General features: G+C 39.5%; 1 protein-coding gene across 1 annotated transcript; it reads left to right on the forward strand.

The window, feature by feature from the left end:
• The first annotated feature begins 4,476 nt into the window (after positions 1–4,476).
• On the forward strand, positions 4,477–20,272 carry CSGALNACT2 (chondroitin sulfate N-acetylgalactosaminyltransferase 2). The gene is made up of 7 exons (XM_010014343.1): positions 4,477–5,140; positions 12,897–13,113; positions 13,649–13,750; positions 15,472–15,650; positions 17,183–17,277; positions 18,682–18,763; positions 19,899–20,272. Exons 1-7 carry the CDS (start codon positions 4,477–4,479, stop codon positions 20,189–20,191), a joined length of 1,632 nt encoding a protein of 543 aa, XP_010012645.1. The 3' UTR covers positions 20,192–20,272.
• Positions 20,273–27,883: the final 7,611 nt, after the last annotated feature.

Genomic DNA, 27,883 nt, shown 5'->3' on the forward strand with positions numbered 1-27,883 from the left:
GAACAGAAATGTTTCCATAGTTGAATATACATCAGGCCCTGGAAATGCAGGAAGAATAACAACCAGTTGCTTCTGGAAAACTTGCAAATCTTCGTAAGTATTGTATAAGCCTCAGATATCTTATTCTTTGGAAATCATAGGGAATATTGTAAACAGACTTATTTTGCAGAATTGAAATAACATGAAATATCAGCATGTGCAATTTAAAGATTTGGAGCTTAATCTTCAAACACTGAAGTGCTGATCCCAAGGTCTTCTGTGCGATTACTTATTTCCATGTAATCTTACTCTTCTTCAGATTGTGCCATGTGACACTGAATTAATTTTCCTATTGTGGTTCTTGGGATCCTATGTGATTTTGTTAATTCTGGGGTTTCACAGCCTGCTTTCTCTTGTTATCATCTTCTACAACCTGGAAGTACTTACTGGAATTCCTAAAATAGTGCTGTGCCAGACCTAAGTCATATCAAATTTGGGTTGTAAATATGCAAAACTAGTGCTTCTCTGATAAGAGAGCGTAGTGGAACAGAGGGCTTGTAAACCTGTCTTTGCTGATGGGGTGAGAATTAAGATTCTTATTGGCTTCACTCATACCTTGAGGGATGCAAGATGAAAATACATGTCTGACTCCCTTAGGATGATGACTCTTAGCAGAGGTAATACTGGGTGAGGGGAAGGGGAGGGAAGGAATAGATACACAAGTGTGCTGAAGCAGACTGACGCCCCTTCAGCTCTCCATGTGCAATTTAAAATTTTAACGTTGTTTAGCATAACTGTCTGCACAAACACTCCTGGCCTTTCAAGGAAAGTAGTGGGAAAGATGCCTGGTTTTTAATGGTGTTACATGAAAACTGTCAAAGATAAATAGGCAAAGCCTATCGTTCTGCAAAGAGGCTGTTTTGTTAATAAGATTGTCACTAGCTCACTAGAAAAGGGTTTTGACTAACGAAGGAATAATTAAAGCCTAGAAGGAAAAGAACCAGTGAGCTCTCTACAGCCTACCCCACGTAGTTTCCATTGCTTTAGAAACGGCTTATTGTTTCTCTTCCTTAAGCACCCCTGAAGGCAGTGTGCCACAAAACAGCCCTCTGGTGTAAACAGGGAAAGTGCCAGTAGGAAGACTCAGATATCTGCAGTTATTCCTAATCTTTTGTCGCTGTGTTGTGTGCAGTACAAGCGGCAAGTCCCTGTAGAGGCATGCTGGCTTTCTTAATCCATGCTTACCATAATGATGTACCTTCGGCCACAGTTAAAATTATTAGGAACAGAGTGGTTCTTTCATTGCCCCCTGCTATTGTCTGAGGTAATCTTAATCTCCTGGTACATTGTGTCCTCTTGACACGTATCAGGAAATCTGTTGTCACTTGCTTCTAAGGCATGAATGAGACCTAAAGAAACTTAGTGACTCATCAAAGTGAGCACAGGGCAATTTATTGGTAGAGCAATAATTGAATAAAGACCTACTAGGCTAATGACCCACCTTTGGGGATGTCTGTTTATCACTTAAGAACAGTTACTGATTGTTTAAAGCCCATGGTGGTAGGAGATTGCGTGACTTTAGGTGGCAATGAACCAAATCTGGCCGTGGTGTGCAGCTGCCTGCACTGGCCATTATCAAAATGGGCTGTAAGTCTCAGCCTTGTTTTCCTATCTCATCCCCAGTACCAAAAGCATTTCTTCATAACTTGAAAAAAATATTTTTATAGTTGTATGGTACCTGTGTTTGTGTATAAGCAATGCAAAAATGTTGCTGTTCTTGATAGGCTGTGCAAGGAAAAATAGTTGGAATTGGGTTTGTCTATTTGTGCAAGTCAGGTAGTTTGATCATTTCTCAGTATGCTTCGAGTGATTTAAAATGTGCTAGCTTATGCATAGAGTGGCTTTTGTAGAGTCTAGTATTTATGTATGTTTAAAGAAACATACGGTTCTTTATGTAATTAATCATGGCTTCACCTTTTGTAGTCTTAACAGAACAAAAATCCAGGAAGAAATGTGAAAAATAGATCGTATAGGCAACTTTGTACTAAAGAAGACTTGGGATGATATGACGTCATTTCTGTGAACTGGTTTTATCCTGAAGATTGTTTTTCTTCTGTCTCCCTTGATTCACCCTGGTCAATAGTCTGAGGATACATCTGGTGTTGATCACCCTTTATAGGCATTTAACTTGCATTTATATAATACTGTATTTGTGCAGTGAGGGAGGGGTTGACTAACTTCTGTCTTATTTGGACTTAAAAGGATGTCATCTAGAGTTCAGTTCATAAAACTTACTTATTTTGTACCAAAGTGGCCAGTAGCTTTACATTGGTTGAGAAAGCTTAAGTTTCAGATAACTGTTGCCTTTAAGCTGCTCTATTAAGAACTTCTACCTAATGATTCCACTTTATTTGTGAACAGGGTCATAGACAGGGACCTTAGCACTAGAAATACTAGTAACTTCTTCAAGTAGTCTCGTAGACTTCAGATGGACAACTCTGAAGTGTGCAGCTCTTGCAACACTCAGTGTACATGACAAGCATGCAAAGTTAGGATCTGCTATCACAGGCACTGGTGTTGGTGGTGTGAATAAATTATTTAACTTTTCAGGCCTTGTAATGGGAGCTTCTTGCAAATGAGGATGCTAGATTTTGTGATACCACTGGTATGTGGTACATGATTCTCACTAAAGAATATCCTGATGGTCGAAGCTGGATGGGAAGGGAGAAATGTTGCAAGGTGTTTGTTGTAAATACATGGAGCACATCATGGCACCATGCCTTATTTACAAGGACAGAGGAAGATGGAGTTTGTGGCTGCTTGATGGTGTTAGATAACAGTGCAACCCATATATAGAAGGAATGTTGGAGGGGGCAATCTTTTTTCTAATGTTGTAAGCATACTGAAACTATACTGAAGTTACTCAAGTCCCAGAACTTCCCCCAAACAAGAATTACACAACACAGTCAAAATGGATGTAGAGCTGACAGATCACTGGATAAATTTTAATGAGCTTCACTACTTTTATACATCCAAGTTTTAAGCTAAAGTATTTTATTAATGTTAGAAAGTAGACCAACATGCATTGAGCTTACTTCTTAGCTCTTTATGCTGTTGTTGAAGAGGCCCATAAATTGTTCAGCTGACTGTCATTGCTGAGTAGGATTTTTGGTATCCCCCTCTTGTGTTACTGCGGTCTCTTTTCCCTGGCCTTTTCCTCCAAGCCTTAGTGATGTAAGAAGGTGACCCATGCAAATGGTCAATGCCTGTTGCTGCTAGCCTAACCAAATCAAAAGGTGGAAATGTTAGAGAATGGATAGTCTGAGTCTCCCTTTCATCAGTAGGGAATTAGGATTTGAATTTGAATCTCTTTTGAATTTAACTTATTCTGAAATGCTGTTTCTGTGAACTTTGATATTTAAATCTGCAAAACTTTACTTGTGAGTGAATGATTATTCGCTAAAAGATACTTACTTAAAATAAAAGCAAATGGAAGTGCAGACTTCTGTTGCTGCTGCTTCGAAACGGTTCTGGAATTTTTTTTCAGTTCAGAGGAGTAGGAAGGGCATGGTGGTTTTTTCTTCCCACAAAAGAAAACAAAGAAAAAACCAAACCCAAGAAGGAGTGGGGGAGTTAAAACAAAACTTGATGAGACTAGAAGAACCCTTACTGCTTTAGCTAACTATGTGAAAAATGTATTTCATTAGACTGTCCATATTGCTACTCTTCAGACACTATGTCAAAAGGAATCACTGATGAGTAATGGTGTGGAAAGAAATAATGTTTTTCTTTCTCCTTTTCCCACTCCCTCCTCCATGAATCCTTTGCATCCATGTGTTACAACTTTATGCATGTGTTTCCAAATGACTGGCTGCTTTGTAGCTCTAATATGCACCTTTCTTTTAATTTTAGGTTCTGACTTCATTTTGCTGACTCAAACCGCAGATTCCAAGGAAAGGAGGGGAAGTGGAATAAAATACTCAAGTGCCAGAGGAAAAGCCATACTACCCAATGAAAATAACTGTTACTAAGCTGTAGAGTGCTCTCACTTACACATAGAGGGAGAAAAATTGCTATTAACTCAAAGCTTATGAAATTACTTCTGCAGACTTTCCTCACTGAACTTCAAATAGACTAAAACCAGTCAAGTAGGCTTGAAATAGGAAATGGAAATATGACTCCTTGCTGGTATCTTCCATCTTCCTCACCCTCTGCAGGGTTTTTCGTTTGGGGTAGGAAATCCTGAACAAATTGTATGGCGTCAGCCAAGCTTACAGTTGATGGTTATGGATGACATAGGAACTTCAGATTTATGTCTCTGCAATGACACCTGATTAAGGCAAAGGTTGAAAACTGCTCATCAGCTACTTTATCAAAACTTGTAGTAACTATTGTGGTCATGCTTTCTCTGTCTTTCTAAGATTTGAACTCTGGGGTGATGTCCCCTGTAAAGCATGAGCAGATAAGTCATCTTTTTGAATTGGAAGTGGTAGTAATATGAGAATGCCCAGAAGAGGCTTAGTAATTCAAGCCAGGACTCGTTGGCTATTAGTGGGTCTTGCTTTACTATTCAGTTTAGTCTTGCTCATGTATTTGCTGGAGTGTGCTCCACAAACAGACAGTAATGGATCTCTGCCTGGTGTCGTAGGCGAAAGCATGGGTAAAGAATACTATCAAGCTCTCTTGCAGGAACAAGAAGAGCATTATCAAAACCGAGCTACCAGTCTGAAACGTCAGATTGCACAGTTAAAGCAGGAGCTTCAGGAAATGAGTGATAAATTGAAATCCCTGCAGGAAAAAAAGAGCCCAAGGGTCAATGGTATGAACTACCAGGGCACCAAAGAACAAGCATCCAATGATCTCCTAGAATTTCTTCATTCACAGATTGACAAAGCTGAGGTGAGCGTGGGGGCTAAACTGCCTAGTGAATATGGTGTCATTCCTTTTGAAAGCTTTACGTCCATGAAAGTATTTCAGTTGGAAATGGGGCTCACTCGGCATCCAGAAGAGAAACCCGTTAGAAAGGATAAGCGAGATGAATTGGTGGAAGTTATTGAGGCTGGCCTAGAAGTTATCAATAATCCAGATGAAGAAGATGGACAAGATGAAGATGATGGAGTAGGAGAGAGGCAGCTGTATAGTGAAAATGATTTCATAGAAGGTATGTTTATTACAAGCTTTCCAGCCCCATAACAGAATGTCGTAACAGGCATTTAATGGTATTTGTATTTTTAGGGGGTTTACCTGCTTGAATATAGTCTTGAATAGATGTTACACAGTAAGAACCTTTATTTCTAGTGATGAGAATATTACTGTTTCATTATCTTGTGTTTTGAGTAGGGAGCAAGAAATCCATTTCAGAAGGGCTCACCAAAAGAAGTGTACAGGATTGTCCTGGGTTCAGCTGCAGCAGTCATTCTTTTTCTCCTTCTTAGTAGCTGGTGCAGTGCTGTGTTTTTGACTTTCAGCCTGGGAAGACCACTGATGACACCGATGCTTTTAGTTGCTGCTAAGTATGTTTACTCTGACGAAGGACTTTCTCAGTCTCATGCTCTGCCAGGGAGGAGAGGAAGCCGGGAGGAAGCAGAGGCAGGACACCTGACCCAAACTGGCCAAAAGGGTATTCCATACCACAGCACGTCATGACCAGTATAGAAACTGGGGAGAGTTACCCGGAAGGCCCAGATCGCTGCTCAGGTCGGGCTGGGTATCGGTTGGTGGGTGGTGAGCGGTTGTGTCCTCTCCCCTTGTTATTTCCTTTATCATCATTATTATTAGTAGTGGGTTTGTATTATACCTTAGTTACTGGACTGTTCTTATCTCAACCTATGGGAGTTAATTCTTTTGATTCTCCTCCCCATCCTTCTGGGAGTGGGGGGTGTAAGGGAATGCCTCCTTCGTATCAGCCTAAAATACTGAGGCATCCATAATTTCTTGTAGCTGAAGTCAATGTAACACAACTGCTTATGGTACTAAATAACTGAAGGACTTCCAGTGAAACTGGTGGCAGCAGGAGGGAGAAATTGATTAATTTCTCTTGTTTCAGCATAGTTAAGCCAGTCAGTATGAAGCTACAGGGGTTTTCTTCACTCATCTCTATGCCACTTTTAGTTAGTATTCAGGCTATTGACTCTCTTAGATTTGACACGCTTACGTCGGAGGGAGATCATTGGTAGGCTTAGGTGTTCTGGTCTTGTCAGCTGAAGAACTTTGTGTCCTTCATGGTATACAAGTTACAGGGTCTGTTGAGCTGTGTTACCTTGAACTGTTCTCTTCTTCTGTCTTCAGTTCTCTCTCAGTACTTGTAAGTTTAATTATAGGACACACATTATTATAAAAGTAAATACAGAAGATATGTTTTCACTTAGTGACACCCTTAAAAGATGCATTAGTGATAATTTCTACAGAAGCTGGCTTTCAAGGTACAGTAAAATGCTGATGGAGATAATCAAAACCTGTCCTGGTACCTCTTTTTTTGTGTTTACAGTATTAAAAACAGTTCATGCTGCCATAAAAAAGCCCCACAAAATTTGGAGCATGTTATAAAAGCATTACTGTAAAAGGGATTCTGGATCTCAGCAGTACTGATGTCTGCATTATTAAGCAAACATGCTGGAGAAAAGTACCGTTGGCCTTGAAATAATCAGTTCTTTCAGTCTGAGATGATGTAATTGGTCTGTAGCACAAAAAGTCTCTGCTTTTAACAGCTACTGTGATTAAAGTTTAATGCAAGTACTCTTCTTCGTTCCAGAAGGTGGAACTGGGCGTAGAATCCACTCAACTGTGTCAGTATAACACAGCTGACACAGTGTTAGGCTCTTGGTACGGTTTTTACTGAAAATGGTATTATTTTGTCTGGAGGTAGTCATCCTTGCAGTCTTTTAATTGTTTTCTTTCTATATTAAGTGTGCAGCTGCTTTTTCTTTGCTGTTACTTTAGTGTATTTTTAATTTTTACCATTACTGAAATAGCAGTTTATTTTTCTTAGTGCACTGCCTATAATGACTGCAGACCTCCAAGAAACAAAAGCAAGCAGATTTAAGACCTTAAAATTGTACTTCATGCCTCTGCCTCTGTTCACACCAGTATATTGATAATTGGTTTTGGAAATCAGACTGCTGTAATGGCATTTTTTTCCAGCATAGGGTTACAGGAACTGTAGAAAAAGTATTTTTATGATGTTGCTCATGTTGGGTGTTGCTCATGTTGTATTACTATGGCTAGTTGCCATCAGTGTGGGGTTTGTTTTTTTTTTCCAGACAGAAGTTGTGAGTTTTGTTGGGTATTTTATGTTTCTGTATGTGTGAGTACTACTCGTTAATTTAGACACTAGGCCAGCAAAAAAAAAAAAAGGCTGCTTTGGAATAGTAACACTTTTTCCCCCCCTGTTGTTCTAAAACGTAGAGGTGAGAAATAGAACCAGCTGGCAGTGGTACCTGCAGGTCCGTTGCCTTGCAGCCCTGTGACTGGGCTCTAGTGCGCTATCTCCCTTGTCAGTTTGTGTATCCTCGTTTGATGGAAGTCTAGTTGGAAAGCTGATGCCTTTCTAGTTTGAAAACACTGTTCCCGTAAGCTATCATAAGTTGGTAGTTTCAAGTTACACAGTGGGCCTGGTGTATCTACTTGAAGTTGCAAAGAGGTCCTGTAACTGTCCATAGAGCACAACTAAATTATTGCTGGATTAGCATTACTCATTTAGAGAAACAGTTTGTTAAAGATGACTTGAGATAAACAGTTTAAGTTCTGTGTCTTTTAATTGCTAATAGATTATTTTGTGATAAGCCATTTAGGACTAAGACTAGAATTTTATGCAGTTTGAAACGGGAAAACAGGAAGCAGAGAAACTGTGGATTTTTTTTTTTTTTTTTTGAGCGGGGGGTTCTGGGGCAAAAGAGAAAACATGATACTGCATTAGTTCGTGCATAACCATCATTAATATAGATAGGACAAAAGCAAAATCAGTTTGATTTGCAGGATTTCTTTTTTTCTCAAAACTTAACACATACCTATCTACTGAAACTTACCCACAAAACTATGTCACAAGTACAAGCTAAACTAGAAACGGGCATTTTTATTCTAGAAGTGTTCCAGCTTCCTACCTCAACAGGCTAAATTTTCATGTAGGTAAATGATGTTTGGTTCTGGGAATTATTTTTTCCTAGACTTGTGAAATACTAGACTTAACCTCGAACTAAGTCATCTTTTGTGATATGCGCTTTCAGGTGTATTAGTAAATCCTCAGAGAATTTGGTGGCTGTTTAAGTAAGTCTAGAATCTCTTACAGGCAGTTTTACCTAATGGTATCTCTTCACCTCCACTGAATATGTCTGAAGTTTTTCCCCAGCATTTACATTGCCTCTGATGCCCACTGTCTCGATTTGTAAAAGCATCAATAAATTTTTTCTTACTATTTTAGGATTTAACTATATTGGAGTCACTTGTGACAACAAAGACTAACGACATGAATTTAAAATTAATCTGCCTTCTGTGTATTTAAATTTGTCTATTCTAAAAATACAAATTTCTAAATAAGCTTTTCTGAAAAAGTACACTTAATTACCCAATAATACACAATATTTGAATCTTCTGGTTTTTCTTACTTTAGCACTGCGTAGGCCACAGAGCTTCAAAATGCATGCTGATGGGTGCTAACTTTGTTGTTGCTGCTCTGTTTTTTTATTTTCGGCCCTCAATTCAAAAGTTCATGCAGCTCCTTTGCTGCATACTCAGCTTCTGTAGTCTGTACATGAAGGTGTTCTGGCTTCAACCAGTGGTGCCAGCAAGCTGTAGCCACAAGAGTGAGCAGCCTGTTCAGGTGTTATCCAAACTGATGTTACTTTTTTAGTGTTGCAAGACAAAGTAGTGATCCTAATCTGTTTTGGAGTTGTGATTAGGCAAACCTGTCACAGCGACGACATGGCTATTGGCAAGCATCGAGCAATAACACCAAGTAAAAAAAAGGTTTGCAAGTACGCATTACAACTGCAAAGATACTTTCTGAAAGCTGAAAATTTTTTTTCACACTGCTTAATTGACTTGCTTTGCTGATGAAGAGAAAACCAGTAAGTTTCTTAGCTCTGTAGGGCTCTGTTTGCTGCATTGTTACCTTGTTTTGCTTTGCTGCAGCCCAGATGGAAACTTCCAGAACTCTTAACGGTAACAACAAAAATCTGACCTTAACAGAAGTCTTGTTCTGCAGTTGCTGTTAGAGAAACATTTTGAAGTTTATTTTTTTAAAATATTTCCATTAGATCTGAGCATATGAGAAATGGGAGTATGCTGTTCTCTTGGATGATGAGTATTCCTAGAGAGGCTAAAAGTTGCAATATTATGTATTTTCACAAATGAGGGGGTTTAGGACTATAAACAATGAACCTAATTGCTGAATTGGGCATTCTAAAATAGTCCTGGATTAAAAACAGGTTTCTTTGAGATCAGTATTTGATATTTAGAAACAGAGGATAAGCACAATGGGAAGAGCATAATAATATAACCTCTGCCAATCCCCTTTCTGCAGAAGCGTAGGACATTAAGTCTTGAATAGTGATGCAAAACTCACTGAAGAGCTTTCATGGACATATGTACTATCGGTGTAACTGGTTTATTTGGGTTACGTTTATCAGTGTAATGCATTTATTTTATCAAGAGATTAAGAGCTCTTCCATTGGTTAGATGTTTAACGTTTGGAAAATAGAGGCATTAGCGTATTTTCAGTTAGCTAATCTCTAATGAAGGTCTTGTTATTCAATGTCTACCAGAATTTGAGTGCTTCTGTTTGGGTCCATTTCTCTTACTTCTGTGTTTCCAGTTATAACTGGGCAAAGGCCAGAAACTGTCTTTAGGTCTGAATCTCAAGGGAAGACTTTCCACCCATCCTTGGCATGAAAAGGTTGTTTGTCCCAGCACTACAAGCTCAGAGTCAAAACTTCCAGAGTCCTTGCCATCCACAGAACAGTTTTGACTGCTTATCATGCAAACACCCCCTTTAGTATGATCTGCATAAAACCAGAAACTGGCCAGTGTCCTGGGAACTTCAACAGACAATTTTAGTATACAGAAATAAGGGACATCTCTTAAATTCCATTGATGCTTTCTTGGTAACATTCTTGGTAGTTGTAAAAAAAAGTAATAGTATTCAAGGCAATAGAAGAACAGCTTTTTGGCTTTAATAGTAATTGATTCCCAGTATTCATAGATTTGTTCGGTAAGAAACAGAACTCTGAGAAGAAAGTAAAGCTTCATGGACCAGGAATAACAGCTGTTAAATTATTTCTACTGCTTTTTACCTCTTTGCTTATGGAGCTCTATCTTGGATGGCAGCCAGCATATGCTAGTTGGAAGGTGAGATAGCAAGTTTTATTACATGAGTCAGTCCCAAGTGTTAAAAACCTGAATACACTAAGAAGTAAAACAGATGTGGGTTCTTTTTCTGGCTGTTCTCAATTCTGGCTTCTGTGTGTAGAAGCTTTAATCCCATAAAAGTATTCAAATTAGTAAATTGCCTATGGAGGTTAGCTCACAGTGAGGAGCACATACTATTTTAAGTGTGGCACTGGTAGGATGCTGAGATTCAAAAGTTGGGAATCTCCTGGCAATTAAATGTTGGCAAGGCACTACTGAAATTCATATTAAGGTCTTTAGGAACTAACAGCAATGGTGGGTTTTTTTGGTTATTTTTATCTACAAATTTTTTTTCTGTACTGCAGCCTTCTGTTTTAAACTGACAGCCTGTCCTTTGATTAAAGACAGACAACTGTGACATGCATTTTGAAACTTCACTTATATTATAAATGGTATTTTCATCTGTAAACAGCTATTAGATACTAAGGAATGTAATCTACAATACTGAATGTGAATCTATTCAGGATTACTGGTACAAAGTATTTACTGTATATTGCATGAAAGCATGGTGCACAAATGCCATGGTGGCATCAGCTGCTCCAGTAACCAAGAAGCTGTTTTTCAAGGTACAGTGCTAGAATTTGCAGTGCGAAGGGTTGGAATGGCAAAGGATTGAGAGGGATTTAAGATCTTTCTTTCTTCTGAGAGTCAACACTGTGGACTTCCATTGTTCAAAACACCCTTTTCAGTACTTGTAATCAGTACTGATTTGAAACTGTCATGCTGAGCATAAAAATATGGTGCATATTTTATTCAGCTTTGTGTTCACAGAAGAATAAATACAGTTTTCTGTTTTTAGCGTGCATTTCAGAACTTTATTCTGAGGGTAAAAAGCATTTAAGTTGAAAAGCTGTAATCAGATACCACTGACTTGCAGTGTTAAGGCACCGGCTTGTTGCTACACCTCCTCTCCCACAGACCATGTGTGGTGGTCGTCCATGTCCCCTATCAGGTCTGCCAGTGCACACTCTCACCTGCAAGAAAGGGTGCGTTACAGAGCAGAATATTGGAGCCCGCCAGGGAGCTTGCTGTGAAAGAGTGGCTGTTGGGGAGATATGAGATGGGGGCAGAAGGAGGGAACATCACTGAATGAGACTGGATTTGGTTTGGGGAGAGAGGCTGGAGCAGGGGAACATGGAGGGAGTTAGGAAAAAAGTTGGGACAAGGTGGTGTATGCATTCCTTGCTTCATGTGTTGAATGAGAAGGTAATGGAAGAAACTGAGCATGGAGGAATACTTGCCTGGGGATAGGGAAAAATTTCTAGTTCAAGGTAGACAAAACTAAGCTGCTCTAAGTTTGAGGACTGTTCCCTTCATATACCTTGACCCCTCTTGATTTCAGTTGCAAAAAGGACAATAGCCATAAAAAGGAGAGTATCTATACTGAGCAGAAAAGACAACCCTTTGTTGGTTTAAGCTTTCTCAAGTGGTCTCTGTTAGAGAGCTGAACTTAAAGTTTGGTTCATAGCATAGCTTAAGTTTCTTCTCTATATATAATGCACCTTTTCCTTGTGAGTGAGAGAGGAGAGCAGAGATGGGATGAACGTAAGGCAATTTTGTTGGGTGATTTTTCCCATCATCTTCTCTTGCTCTCAGGTTAGTACAGATACTGAATTAACAACACAAAGCTCAGTTCAGTCAATGCCACAGATGAATCTTGGTCTTTTCCTTTGTGGTGTAAAATTAGTGAGGCTGTTGGCTTAAGTTGCTTCCTTGATGTCCTTAAGTGAACCATATTCTGAATGGTTTAGATTTTCCCACTCATTAAGAGTAAAATATCTCTAAAATAGGTAATCCGATTTCTAGAGGACTGCTGGTGTTTTCTCAGTGTTACAGCTATGCAGAAAACTTTTGCCTTTGTCCTTAGAGGACTGTGGCTATAGTAAACCACCACTGTCTTTATTTATCAGAGAGAAAGCACTGTAGCTAGTGGTCAGCAATGAAAGCAATTTTAGAGTATTCCAGCATTTATCACACAAATTATGTTTTTTTAGATATCACATTTCAGATTTTGCAGGCTTTGTCAAGCAAGTTACTGTGTCATTTGTTCTGCCCACAGCTTGTGAGGTGTTGATTGCTGGCCGGATGATCTGAGCTTTTACTGTGGACTAGTTCTGGGGATGATCCTTAATGAAGGGCTTAAAACGTAGGCAGTATTAGATTTCAGCCATCCTTTTCCATATCAAATAGTTGATTTCCCTTTCTGTTGGGAAGACCAAAATAATTCTGTCTGAGAAGTTGAAGTAGGGCCGTAAAATCTGTTGTGGTCCCTAAGAAACAAGGGAAGCAGGAGTTTGTTTGGGACTGTTTCTCAGATCTGGTCTAGGATGGTAGGAAGTTACTGTGATTATTGATGGTTTGTAGATTGTTTGTGTGTTTTTAGGAAAAACCCAGAAACTTTTTCCCTAAAACTTTATTTTTTTCCACTTCTCTAGTTCTCAGGAAAAACAGTGTGTCTGAAATACAATTGCTGGAAGCTTTGACTTTACAAATTACTTGTGTGACTTATTCCTCAGGTTACTATCGTACAGAAAGAGATAAAGGGACACAGTATGAGCTGTTCTATAAGAAGATGGATGGCATGGAATACAGACATGTCACCTTGTTCCGACCTTTTGGACCTCTTATGAAAGTGAAGAGTGAAACAGTTGATATTTCTAGATCTGTCATTAACATTATTGTCCCTCTTGCTGGAAGAACTGAGGCATTTGCACAATTTATGCAAAACTTTAGGTAGGTGCATAAGATTATATAGTGAGCTTTATTGCTGATTTTCAGTATTTTGTTTCCTTTTCAAAATGAATTTCTGTTCTGGTGGATTTGCAACAGAACTAATGATTCCAACATTGTGTGCAGCTTCCTTGGGATGTTTCTAATTGAGCCTACTGCATGGAGAAAACATTCCTTCTAAAATGATTTAAGAGATTGTCAAATTGCACTTCTAGACCAAATGCCAGAGCTGTTGTGAACCTGGACCCCGATGATCTTGATCATCATTTTCATATTTACATCAGCTTTTGAGCTCTTGTTTATAAAATAAGGTGTTGGAATGAGACACACAGTATTGGAATTGCAATATTCTGATTCAAGTGGGAAAGATGGGGAAAGAGAAGGGAAAACATATTCCTTGTTTTCTTTAGAAGCTAGCTGAAGTCTAACCACAATACTTAAATCTGCTAATACTTTTACGTGTAATAGCTTTTAAGCACCTGAAGCTTCTGTTGTGTTGCAAGTAATTATTAATATCAGTTTATGTTTGTACTTACAGGGATGTGTGTATTCATCAGGATAAGCGTGTTCACCTCACAGTGGTGTATTTTGGACAAGATGGGCTATCAGAAGTAAAAGGCATTCTAGAATCTGTAGCTAGGTAAGTGTGACGATCCAGCATCAGTCAATGCAAACAATATTGATTGGCGTTTAAAATGTTCTGTTGTTTGCTTTTTTTTTAAAAACGAATAAATAATAAAAACTTACTCAAGTTTCTAGTCCATTACAGGTTAATAGGAAAAATAAGCTTTACTTATAGTACACTGGGTTTTGGTTGGCATTTTACCACTTAAGTTGCAAAAGTCTCCTGAAGACTACTAAAAATCAAGTTACAGGCCAAAAAAGACTAAAGGCAGTGGCTTTGAGGTTTCTATCTGACAGCCCAAAAGCCAGCAGGAGTGAGTTTTGCAGTGAATATTCAGTCATGTTAAGCGATTGCTCAGAATCTGAAACTGGATTTGGTTTGGGGAGGGAGTTCTTTGGAACTGGGATATACGTTTCGATCATTCATTGGAGATTCTATGTTATTTGAAAAGGAAGAGAAACGTAGTCAAAGTAGGCTGGTCAGCTGCTGAGTCTGAGAAGTTAAGCTTTGCTCTGTATCCTCTAGGCAATTGGGCCCATACTTACCCTCTGCTATAAACCAACTTTAAATGCAGTTTCATTGTGGCTGTCTCAGCAAATAACATTACAGTAGTGTGGGTGTAAAACTGCCAAACGTTGCTGTGGTTTTTTTTCTCCAGAGGGATGGGACAGGTAATAGCATCCATAAGCTGCAGCTAAGGGGCACGTTCTCTGCCTGAGCTCTTGTGATCTTCCACGGCCTGGTAACTTGTTACCCTTGTTAGCCAAGAATCAGCTGGGATCTCACATAGTCCCCGTTTCACAATGCTGGCCAAAGCTCTACTTGATGAAATGTATTAGGCATAGGCTGTTGTGTCAATAGCTTAAATGTGATAGTGAGTTTGCCTGGTGTGCACAGACATCTTCTAGGAAGGGAGGAGTGCTTCTGCCTTCCTCCTGTAGAGCCTCCCTAGTACCTAGCTTGCTGAATGCTGGCAGCCTCTGTTTCTGAGGCTGTTCTGCTGCCTGCCGTGCTCCCTGTGGTACGTCCTTCTCTTCTCCCAGCACTCGGTCAGATTCAGTGCTGAGTACTCACTGGTTCTGAGTACTCACTGGTTCTTTTACCTTTTTAGTGGGGCTACTGTTGCATATCTTCACTCTGTTCTCTGCAAGCATTGCCCTCTGAAATGTCTCCGAAGTAGACAGTTTTGCTTGAAGATATTCCCCTGCTGTATATCCAATTGCCCTTTGCTGTTCCTTCCATCTTCTGTGATGAATACAGGCATGTGTGCTACTGATATGAAATAGTGAGAGGAAGCAAACTGACTATGTCATGGTGGCATCACCTCACAGGTGGCCTTTTGCCTTATGAGTTTGGTGATGCCAGTACTCTGGCTTTCCGCTTGCCCTTCTCACTGATGTAGTGAAGACAGAGAGATTGCTTTATTAGTCAGGACTTTGTAGTTTATGGGGACAAAAATTAGAAGCATTGTAATTTCAGAGAACACGTCAATTCATGTCAGTTGCCAAAATGCCTTTTTAATCTGTCTGGATAACTAAATGAAAAGTGAACTTACAACATAAGACTGAGGCCATCTTCCTTACGATGTCTAAACTCTGACACTTAAAATAGACAACTATCTGGAACACTTTTCATATTTCTGGAATAAAATTACTGTAAAATGCTGAAAAAGTATAAATTATCCATTCTGCCCCACCACCAGATTTATTTTGTGTTTGGATCTCTTTTTCTTCTAGAGAAACAAGCTTCCACAATTACACACTTGTCTCTCTGAACGAGGAATTTAACCGAGGCCGAGGACTTGACATGGGTGCCAGAGCCTGGGAAAAGGGCGAGGTCCTGATGTTCTTTTGTGATGTTGATGTTTATTTCACAGCTGAGTTCCTCAACAGTTGTCGCTTAAATGCTGAGCCTGGTATGTTCCTTTTACAGTTGCTGTAACCCAGTCTTGTTGCCTTGTTTTGCTTAAACTGACCATATAAAAACTAGCTTGAATGGTGGAGATTATTCAGTACTATGAACCAGTGATGGAAGATGAAAAATACTCTGCACACGAAGTAAAACAGTATTTAGATTGAGAGATTTTGTCTTAGCATAGCTTGTTTTAAGAACATGTCTTTCTTTACAAGAAGTATAATTTTCTTAAGATTTGGTTGTCTAAAAGAAAGTTAGACAGTTTAATTGCTTTATCAATTGGTCTGCATGTAAATTTGTGTAACAAAACTCAGTGTAGCGCTTTCAGTGGAAGATTATTTTTGTTATACTGAAATCTATAACAAGTTCGATTTATGTCTCCTTGCACTTGTGTGGCCAAGACACGTCATATATGAAAGTTTCAGTAGAGCTGCACCATGTGCTCCGTATAGAGACTGAGCTAATGTTCCATATTTACATCCCAAGCTCTGAAATTTTCTGATCATTTTTCTCAAGTTTGTACGAAGCTTGCTTGTTCTACTTGCTTCTGCCAAGAAGGATAAAGCTTTCTCAAATTAACAAGACTGCTAGCTAAGACCACCTCCTGCCAAACATTTGCTTGGTGGTTGTTTTTTTTTCTCCAAATGTCGATTTGGAATGAATAGATACTACTTCTTCACATAATAAACAGGCAAGAAATTCTGCGATATTTGGATGCTGTTTCTTGCTTTTTCTTTCATTTTTGTCTGTCTCTGCACTTCATGAAACAAGTTATATAAATAATTGGAAAAGCTTTGGAGGGGAGCATCTTGTGAGCTTTCGCAAGGAAGGCAGTCTGAGAGACTGCTTGACAATTCATACTGACAGTTTGTCACCTTTGCTTCAAGTGAGATCTGTAATTGCTTCTCGCACATTCAGAGTTCATGCCCAAATCAGGGTATTGAGTATTCTTATGGGATGTAGTCAATACCTTTGTAGCACTGGCAATCCAAGAGATCCTTGAAAAGTATTTATCTGGCTTTTGTAATAGGCATAGGAGTGGTGTCACAGCATAATCAGAATACTCATGATGCTTAATACCCTTGCAGGACATCCTAGATGTACACGCTTTTAAATGCTTGTGCAAAGAGGAAAGCTCATAAAACTAACCTTTGCAAGGTGTCACTTGGACTTGGTTTTTAGCTTTACTGCGTAACATTATTGCAGGGATTTTTCACTGTCATCTAATGTGATACTGTGATATGTAATAAACATACAATATCTTATACGTATATAAGTATGTATAACTATATATAAATATGTATCTGTAGAGTATATATAAATTGTGTACATCTATTTTTTTTAATCCTGTGGACTCCTGTCCCATTAGATGTTACGGGCTACCTAAATGTTAAATTCTAGCAGCTAGAACTTACGGGCTTGTTTTCACTTTGATGGCTAATAGCTAGTATTCTACATAAAGAGTATTTCTAGTTTTCACTTGCTTTCAGGAAGTGTGCCCACAGTGAGTAACAATTATCTTTTGACTTCCAGGGAAAAAGGTGTTTTATCCTGTGGTATTCAGCCTTTATAATCCTGCTATTGTCTATGCCAACCAAGATATACCACCCCCTGTGGAGCAACAATTGGTAAGCAGTGTAATTTATTCTGAATAGAAATTAGTTATGCTTTGTATCAAAACAAAATTAAGTGTAACTTGATAGTCTATTTGAGATATCTTACAACCTTTGGCAGTGCATATCTAAACACTTTATGGGCAAAGCACTTGGAAGAAAAGCTTACCAAATAGGAAAAAAACTCAGATGCACTTGGAGTTCTAGATTTAAAAAGAAAATGCTTTAGTCAAATCAAGTTGGTGATTCTGATCTATTGTTTAATTCTGGCTTGGATAGCCACTATTTTATGAGGATAGTGGCATAACATGGCAGCAATTTTCACCTTAGGTTCCAGCAAACAAAGTGGCAAAAACCTATGAATGATGTTTGATAAGCTTCCCTCAGTATGGACTCCCTTTGCTAAGTAGTTGCAGGAAGTGTGCCATGTAACTCAAGGTGGGCTAAGATGTCTAGTCGGTTGCTTTTTTTTTTCCTGTGTGCTGTGGACAGCTGTACCCTGTGCAGGTTGTTTCTATACCTTTGCCATCCAACATCTGCCAGAATCATTGGCTGTTATACTGCTAATTTCATCTCACTTTTGAGTGAGAAACACTGCTTCTAGGGAACCTTGTAGTCAAAGCAATAAACAAACCCCACAAACATTCAAGAGAATAGGTTTAAGGATCATTCAGGGCTCAGCAGAAAGTACTATATTTCTGGGTCTTTGTTGCCTGAAGATGGAATGGCCACGGTCAATGATGTCCAGCCTGAGTCTTTCAAGAGACTGCGTAAATGAAATTGGGTTTTGCATCTGGACTTTGGCATAGGCAGGTTTGGAGGAGAGAAAGGAGAATGCAACACAGCCTTACAAAAATAAAAAACCATAATAACTCTCACCCCTACGTTTCTTTCAAGGATCCTAGTGAATGTAGGAGGGAAAGTTTTACATATGCCCTCAGGTAGTCACAGCTTGACAGCTTTGCTGTTTACTTTTTTGAATTGAAAAACATTATGATTGCTGACTTCAGTCACAAAACGTACTTTTCTTTTTCTCATCGTATCAGAACAAGAGACAAATGTGGCCTTAGAAACCAGGTAGGAATTGGAGTGTTGGGAACAAATGATTTGCCAGTAGATTACCAAAAATTTACTGCTTGGTCTGAGCAGATACATAGAAAATAGAGGTGGTATGGCAGAAAGGAAACTTAGAAATTGCAGTAAGAGGAAGTATTTGGAATTAGATGGCAAAGGGTGAAGTGAACAGCAGGTAATTAAGAAGCCCACATCTGTGCATTACTTGTAAATGCTAGAAGTGTTATATGCTGTATCCTGCACTGAGCGAATGACTGGAAGAGCTTAGTGTTCTACAAAACCAATTGCAGTATATCTCCTTCATTGTATTTTGCATTTCAAAGTGAAACTGTTTTATAATTGCAGGTACACAAGAAGGATTCTGGTTTCTGGCGGGATTTTGGCTTTGGGATGACTTGTCAATATCGGACAGACTTTCTGACTGTTGGTAAGATGAAAATGTAAAAAAAAAATTGTCTTTAAAAATTGATTCTTAGTTCTTCTCTAATGACAGTAAAGTAATGCATTTATTAATTATTATCCAAGCTCAGCAGTCAGGTTTGCTTGACAAGTTTGACCAATGAGATAAATTGGATTTTTTTTTTTTTTTTTAGCTTTTCATGTCCCATCTGATGAGTGTTGGTTAAAAGTCACAGTATTTCACTATAGATCCTCTAAAAATCTTTAATTTTCTTGTACTTTGACTTTCTGAAGCAAATTAATCCAGTTTAAGAAATACATCCCTGAAATAAACTACTAATGTATATGGGAAGTGTTCAAATTCTTTGAAATAACCTTGAGTAGTTGAAGAGTTGTTCTAGTCTTTAGCAGTATGCTTTACCACCCCCTTGTGGCATGCTCTTAGAACTGAGAACAAGCTAGGTGTGCTTGGAAATTTGGAAAACCATCTTGAAGACAGCCTGCCAGAAGGCATAATAGCCCTGTGCGCTGTAAAACGGCTTGAATGCAGGCTGATTTCTGATACCAGTCATATTGCCATCTGTAAGGTGTATGCTAAAGGAAGTCTTCATGAGTTTGGAAACTGTGCATGAGTTTGGGTCGATTTATACTGTGGTTCTGGAAAGGCAGGAGAACTTAAAATGCTGGAATGGGTTCCTTAGTCTGGATTTTTGAGTTGTGACCTATGGAGTAGTTGCTGGCATTTTTAGAGAGGGCTTTTTGTATGGTGCATGACTGCTTCATTTTCCAGCTGCTAAAATTTATTCTGATTGCTAAAAATAACCCAAAAGCATAGCCAGTGAGATTTGCATACAGTTTTCTGCAGCTGTCACATGGGATGTCATGCATAATGTGATTTGGAGACACTGTTCTAAGAGACTTTCTGAAGCCAGCATGATCTGTGTCCTGGGCAGTTTCCACCACAAAGGATGTGGTATGATTGAAGCTCCTCTCCCTCAATTTGGCATGCTTTGGCATGGAAAACTTAAATTTAATTGCTCCAGAATTGCTGGTATGTCACACCAGATTTGATAATATGTTACACAAGGAGCGTTGCTCTTTTTTTTGCCTCGCATCTAGCCTGTATGCCAAAATAATTTTTTTTCTGATATTGTTTTTTATAGGGGGTTTTGACTTGGAAGTGAAAGGCTGGGGCGGTGAGGATGTTCACCTTTACAGAAAGTACTTGCATGGGGACCTTATTGTGATCAGGACACCCGTCCCTGGTCTCTTTCACCTCTGGCATGAGAAACATTGTGCAGATGAACTCACTCCAGAGCAGTATCGCATGTGTATCCAGTCCAAAGCCATGAATGAGGCCTCTCACTCGCACCTGGGGATGCTGGTCTTCAGGGAGGAGATCGAGACTCACCTCCGTAAGCAGGCTTATAGGACTAACAGCGAAGCAGCGGGTTAAATGTCAACCCTGTGACTTTTGATGACTTCAAATTCACAGTGAACCAGCACCATTTTACAGCCTTAATTCAGCTTAACAATGCAGTGCCTCTCTTTTTCAGTGAAGAAGAGTTTAAAGGGTTTTTGGTTCTTGTATTTGTTTTCTGAGTAATTCTTTGACTGTTACGCTGTTACCTAGATATCTTGCAAGTTCAAGCACCTCAAATAAATTGGAAAGTGTATGTAGTTCAAGGAAAGAGACTTCAGTATGGATTGGAAAAATCAGTGGAATGTACAACTCGACACTTTTCCACATGGTACATTTAAATTTTTATATTTGCATTATTTCAAGAATTAAATAATCTTTTGTGTTGTCTTGAGTATTTTCAGTCTGTATGGCTCACTGCACTGTGACTTTAGAAGGACACTATACTTACAGTCCATTGTAGAAACAAGAGAAAGGTGTGAAAAAGAATTTCACCATGAAGGTTGTACAGGATGTGCTGACTGGTATGTCAGCTGTTCAGGTTGTGGTTTCACAGCAAAGGCTTGGTGCCACATTTGCTGTATTAACAGACATTCACGTGGTTGAATATAGAATAATTCATATGGGTGGAGGGGAATGAAAATCTTTTAAGTGGAGTTACAGAGCATATAATGTAATTTCACACTGCAAAACAGACACAACCTTCTTATCTCTGTGATGGATCAGACCAGTTGGGAACGTAGTTCCAGTTGGGTGCTTCTGGGTCTGTTTTTTTCCTACAATAGATGCCACATCACAGAATCCCTTCTATGAACTGAGCTGTGCTATTAAACTCATTTGTTTAAAGAGTTTTGGCTCCACTCCTCCTTATTCAAAGGTCCTGTGTGTACATCCTTTAAGTTGAGGAACTAGTTTTCATTCCCATATAAATTTATTAGAGGCTCATTTGCTATTATGCCAGTATTGTCCTTTGCTTTCTTTTTCTGGCATTTTCCTGACATGTTTTTGGAAGGCCATCATATACTCTCAGCTCTTTCTGTGACTGAAAAAGCAAGTGCTATTACAGTCTTTTCTCATACAATGGTCTCCATTCCACTGATTGTCTTAGTAGCCTTATTCTTCACTTTTTCAGTTTGAGGGCATTTTAGTTGGGGGTTTTTCTCTCTTTTTTTTTTTTTTTTTTTTTTTCTTGTTTGATTGCTTTTTTTTTAAGCATGCATAAGCAGAATTATGCTGTGGTCTCATTAGTGCCTTGTATAATGGCACTACTACTTTGCTACTTTTCTTTTGGGTATTTTGGCATACATAAGCAGTTTAAATTCAGGCAGGTGATTTTTCTCCATGTTGTCCTATATGCTACCATATGGCATGACTCGTTTTTAATACACATGTTTATAGACTGAATGCCAAGAATGCTAATTCAGTGGTTAAGCCATTTGCATGGTCTCCACTGAATTTGGAAATGAGTTGAAACCCCTTCTCAAACCAGGTAATAAAGATCTGTTTATGAATTCAGTTTGCTTCAAGAATTCTGAAGGCAACTAAAGATATAAATGGTTGATTTCTGAATAGCAGATATGCTGTGCAAATACTTGCGGGCACTGATCCTTTTTGTATGTACATAAAATTTGCCTTTATGTAACTTATTGTGGAGAACAGTGTACTGTATTGTACTTAGAGTGAAGAGAATGCATTGCAAGACTTCTTGCAATATATATTCTCAATATAATAAATGGAATTTCTGCATTTTAGAAATTGTTTTAAGCTGTTTCTTTGAAAGATTTTTTTACAATAATATTTTACAAGGCAGATGACACTCCGGATTCAGGTAATGGTATTTGGAGCAAGAAGTTCAACCAGCTTGTTTTTCCATCTTAAATGAGTATCTACCCAGATCAGATAGGATAGTGCAGAGTTAGTTCCCCAGACAACTTAAACGTATACCAGATGTTATCTTACTTTAAGATGTCTGGTGGTTCCTAACAAAAATGATAAGGTACCAGTAAGGAAAAGACTAATACATAGGCATGACGATTTGGGGTAAAGATATAAGTGGAACTTTCTACTGAGCCTCCAGCCCTTAAAACTTCAGCTGCTTTTGCTGTCCTGGCTCTGCTGCACAAGCATAAGCATCAGAAATGCACCTCACTGACACCAATGCTGCTTGGCATATATTGGAATGGATACTGAGGTAGTGCAGAAGTGATAAATATTGCTGCTGCTCAGCTCTTACTGCTCAGCCACTACCCCAAGAAGGATCTGGTTGTCCCAGTTTCCATATTTTGTAAACACAGCAGACTGCTGATGCTGATAGCCAGGTTTCTTACTTTCTGCTATTTTCCACTGGGTGGTTGTGCTTATCAGCAAGGGTGAGGAAGGAGAAGTGTCGGTTGTCCACATCTGTGCCATCAAAAATGGTCTGCAGTGTTGATGCTGGAATCGGGGAAGTCAAGAGCCAAATGCAGTCAACAGGAACCTCTTTGAAAACTTTCTTTCCATTCGCCATGACAAAATGTGGAAGTGAATGTATTTGAGTTAAAAGGAAGTCAGAACTCTTAGAAATAGTTAACTCTTAGAAATAATAGAAATCAAGTTTGGGTATTGATGCAACTGATTAGTTGAGGACTCGAGCTCTCAGGGGCCCTTGCTGAGCCCTGGTTTTCTCCTGCTTTCTTCAGCTCACTGCAATAACTTACAGAGTAAGAACATGTTGCTATGGCATGCATCAGCTGGGCAGCTCGTTAGGAGCATAGGCAATCATCATGGGTGGCATTCATTGCAAAAGCCAGAGATCCTGGCACAAGCTGAGTGTTGTATTTAGTCAATGCAAGGCACTCGCAGCCCAATGGTAGTAGTAAGAAGAATAATAATTTTAAGGATTGAATCTCCTGGGATGCATTTTGCTGCTGCCTGGTACTGGATTCGGTACACATGCCTCAGTGAGTGCATCTGTAGGGAGGACTTTTTCACTGCTAATAATCAATCTGTAGAACACTTACAGCAGGAAAATACTTGGCTCTAATAGTGCTTTGCAGGTTGTGACATAGCTTATTAGCAACTTTGACATGGGAAATTAAATCAGTTACTTAAAACTGTTACTCATTTTACAATTTACAGTACCAGAGAATTATTACTAATCATGTACAGTTAATGTTCCCTAGTGTCTTACAATTTTACCTACTCATTTGTCTCTATTATATAATTAGTTTAGAAATTATAAATAGCTATCTTAGATTTTAATTGAATCTTAAATTAGTTTTTAAGTTGTTATGATTCTCAAGTATATTTAACTTGGCTATTTACACAGATGGATTATTTTGTGTATTTCAACAGGGATTCCCCAGAAGAGCACAGGATGCGTTATATATCCCTAGTAATCCCAAAATAGAGAAAAGGTCAAGACCTATAAATTATAGAGAGAATGATTCTGTTTACTGTACTGCTTTAAAAGTTACTTGGATTTATACAAATACATCATAAGATCACCACATGGTGACTGCTTTCCTGGTGCTGTTCTGCTTTTTATCATTTTTTGGGAGTTCTAGCAAAAAGTCCTCTGGAAGTGCTTCATTTTTTCTGGCTTCTGTGCAATAGACTCAGCAAAAGGCAGGGATAGAGCCCATTTCAAGACTGAAATTTTGCAGCTGCTGTCAGTTACTGCTGCATTACCCTAAGCTAACTGACCAGGTGCCTTCTCATCTATGTGGCTGTGCATGACAGTGGCACATTAATTATGCTCCTGAGCAGTTAACACAAAGTGGAGTCACTGACCAGCAATGGTAAGAAGTATGTATGAATCTGGAGACTCTGTTTTCCCCAAGTCCTTAGCATACCTAAAAGAAGTTGCACATGCTGTATTGTATCCTGAGAACTTGTATGGCTCACCTCCTTAAATCTCACATTCTGTTTCTTGTTCTGTGTTTCATCTCTCTATGTGCTACCTCCCTTATTAACCCAGTCAGCTTTTTCTTTGGTATGGCTCCTCCCTTCTTCCGACTCTGTGCTTCAAAGCCATCTGCCTTCCTTAAGCTCCAGTCCTGGTTCTTTGGCAACTTGAGAGCCGTTGGGGGCCCCAGCTGATGGAGCCATGGTGACACCCAGCAAGGGAAAGCCCAGCAGCCAGACCCTGCGAGCAGGACACTAGCTGCCAGGCAGTGTAGGAACTGCTCTCTGACATTTACCAGTTCTGAGAACTGGCTTTAAACCATGAAGGACTCTGTTTACGAGCTCTGTATAACAGATGAGGCTTTTTCTTATTTCTGTATTTGTCATATTTCCTGTTGAAATTCAGTAAACTGTTGTGGCAAAATGAAGTTCATGGGAAAGAGCAGTAATTTAGGACCTGATGTTTGACAGCATTGTTTCTGCTCTGTAATGGAAGTAGAAAAGACACAGTATGATATGCCTTTATTATAAAGTGAGTTTACAAGTTATTTCAGTTACATGAGTGCATAAAACTTCTGACCACATTTTAGCATAAGCACAATGCATTTGCATCTAGCTCCATGGCTGTTTTCTGGTTACTGCTGCATGCTGTAATGCAGGGTAGGTTTGTTCTTTCTCAGTAAAACGCATAACTCTTACTCAGAGGTGTTTCCTAACCTCTTCCAAAAAAGAGAAAAAATATTAAAATCTCTCACTTAAATAATAAAATCTATTCTCCATGTTGCTTTAGGCATAAATCTGGCTAAATGGCTGAAAGACGTTAGCTGTGTCTAGTCTCAAGCTTGTAACTGCTGTCAGGGACTGCAGGAATAATGTTATTACCATATGGATTTGCAGCTGTGGGCTGCCGGGTCGGATGGTGGGAATGGGACAGCTGGAGGCTGTGAACTCGGCATTGCAGTCCTCCCTCCCGGGCAGAAGCTCCCGGTGGCCAGTGTGGGCCATGGGAACTGTGTGCTACCTGGAAGCTCGTTGGAAGCCTGGGTCTGGGTTTTCTGTCTACTTTACTAACAGCCATGGAATTGCACTGGGAGAGAAGTTAAGCCCCAGGGGAGTCTCCATCCGCAGAAAAGGTTCAGAAGCTAAATTATGAATGCTTCAGTGTTGATAGCGAGCTCACATTATTGCTGGTCACCTCCAGCCTGACTGGGTGCAAACACAATGTCCATCAGCTTGATGGGCTGAGGCCCTTCGGTTGGAACCACAGGCAATTTCCAGAGAAAGGAGGAACATCAGGGAGTTGAGAGTGGTGCGCTTGGGTCATTGTCAGTTACTGTGGTTCTGACCTGCACGGCTCTAGGGTGTCAGACATGGGTGTTTGCCACGCAGGAACGGAGGAGACCTGCTCCTGGCTTTCCCAAGGTGTGCTCTGCCTGCAGAGGGAGAATAAACCCCATGCTGTTCAGCTTGGGCTGCCTGCTGCTGGGCCATTGCAAAGATAAATGAAAACATTATGCTTTGGAGTCAGAATCAACTGCCTGCTCAGGGTCAGTGCTCAGGTTACAGCCGGGTGTTGGGCCATATCCTCATGTTTTGACAGATGCTATTTATCTAACGCATGGTTTCCCTTTTTTAAGCTGTGGTCCAAGTGTAAAAAGCCAGCTGTGTTTTCCTGGAGGAGTCACTGCATTTTGGTGTTCGAGTAGTAAATATAGTAACATTTGTTTAACTAGGAACATGTGCCACCAAATGGAGAAGTAATTTTGGGCTTGTTTGTTTGTTTGTTTGGTTTTTTTTAGCTGTTTTATGCTATTCACATTAATTATAACCTTTTCCAAGGAACTTGCAATCTATGGAGGGAAGAAGTGTTCTTTATTAAAGGAAGTCAAAGTGAGATTAGCTCAGGGCCCACTATTACCTTGAACTCTTTACAGGAACAAATTCAGGTTGTGCTTTTGCAAACTTGAATTTCTGTAAAAATACATCATTCTGTGGGACTAGTAGATACTGGTTTGGAGAATCAGAAAATACAGGTGAAGAAGTAGAAAAAAGTACAAGGAAATACATAGTTTTGGGTCTACTATATCCAGAAGAAAATACTTTCTGCCTTTTTTTTTATTTCATAAAAACCCGTGACCCTTTGGACTTTGGGATACACACTCCTATGAAACTCAAAACTTCTTTGCAAACTGTATTTAAGACTGGAGAATTGCATAAGGAGGGAAAGAAAAGTGGTGAGTAAGCCCTAACTGTTTAAATCTGAATGCAGGCATTATATTTAAATGGAATTTTGTAATGCATACCAGTATAAAACCTTTAGAATAAAATTAAACGGCTCTTTGCTTTGTCATCTCAGTGATTGAAAGGAACAAAACTTCAAATACCTTTAAAGCAATGACTTAGCGTAAATGTAGTAGCTCTTTGACTCCTGCATCAGTGTAGTGACAAAAGCTTTCTGTGTATACAAGGTAGGTTTAGCTTTCATTTGCCAGAGGTATCCTTGCTGTGTGTGTGACCCCCAACTACATCTTAGTCATTCCAATTTTACTCAGCTGTGAAGTAGGATGAGGAACATCAAGATATGGCTAAAGTTAAGCAGTGTTTGGCTGATGCCCTGAGATGCTCATCTTCTCCTCATGAGGCCTGACTGCTTGCAAACTAAAAGGTTCCACCTCTTCACGGGAAACACTTTACAACAATGGAGACTAGGATACAATGCTGCTTCTTACATTTCTGTGGTTACACTGGCTCTGTGGACCCCTGCTTTTATTGTTATAATTCCAGTTTTTCTTCATGCATCGGAGGGAGAAGTGCATTTGGGCTGTGCGGATGTTGCAGTCCGCAGAGCAGCTGTGGAGGGGACACCTGGAAGCAGGCTAGTGCCATCACCCCTTTGCAAACACATTCCCCTATGCTTCCTTGCTTCCAGCTGGTTTAAATCTTACCATCATGATCGCCTGCAGCATCCTGTGAATGTGCATCAGCAGGGAGATCGGCCGCACCTCCTGCAGGAAGGTGCAGAGCAGTGCTACCTCTTAACACCAGGCGGTGCTGGAAGAGGGCTGAATGAGCCCTCCCCCTGACCCTGCCTGAGGGGTTGCCTTTGCCACAGCTGTTGTGCTTCATTAGGGCCTTGTAGAGTAATTGGTTCTTCTCAGTTAGAAGCTGAAGAGGATGAAGGTTCTTTTGGTTTTTTCCTACTCAACATCTCTTTCCTGGGTTAGCAGAAGGTAAGGTTTTTGTTGATTTTTCTGTGGTATGTGATTCTGAGACTGTACTTTTTGGTGGAATGGCTTCTATCTTTTTAATAGGAGAGTTTGTGTGTTCTTGCAAAGGATATATTGTGCTGGGTTTGAAGAAGAGGTGGTGTAGTTGGGATCTGTATGGCAGTACTGTACAGCAAAAGTACTTCTGAACACAAAATGTTAAGTAAATCTCTTTTATATTTAAGTCTGAATGTTTGCATAAGGTTGTATTAAAACACAGCCCTGTTTTGGTTAGTTTAGTCCTGGGATAGGTGAAATAAGTGTCTCTAAACTTGAAATGAAGTGCCTCAGCAGGTGTTTGTGGTGATTTCACTGATTTGTTTGAACTACTCTCTTTGTGTGTAGGGTGGTGAGTTTTTCAAAAGGAGTGTTTTTAATACCAACAGTTTTGAGGTTGTCTTGTAGCTATAGGACTTACATATCTCACATGACATGTCCTCTCATCTTTTACTCTAGCTGCTATAAAAACTTTGCTGATTGATACAAGTTAACTTAAAGGCTTTATAATTTTCTTCCATTGGTAGAATGCTTTGCAGTCTGTACTTAATTTCACATAAAAGAGGATGTTTATCCATTC

Source organism: Nestor notabilis, unplaced genomic scaffold (genome assembly GCF_000696875.1).
Source record: "Nestor notabilis isolate BGI_N333 unplaced genomic scaffold, ASM69687v1 scaffold2780, whole genome shotgun sequence".
Classification (NCBI taxonomy): Eukaryota; Metazoa; Chordata; class Aves; order Psittaciformes; family Psittacidae; genus Nestor; species Nestor notabilis.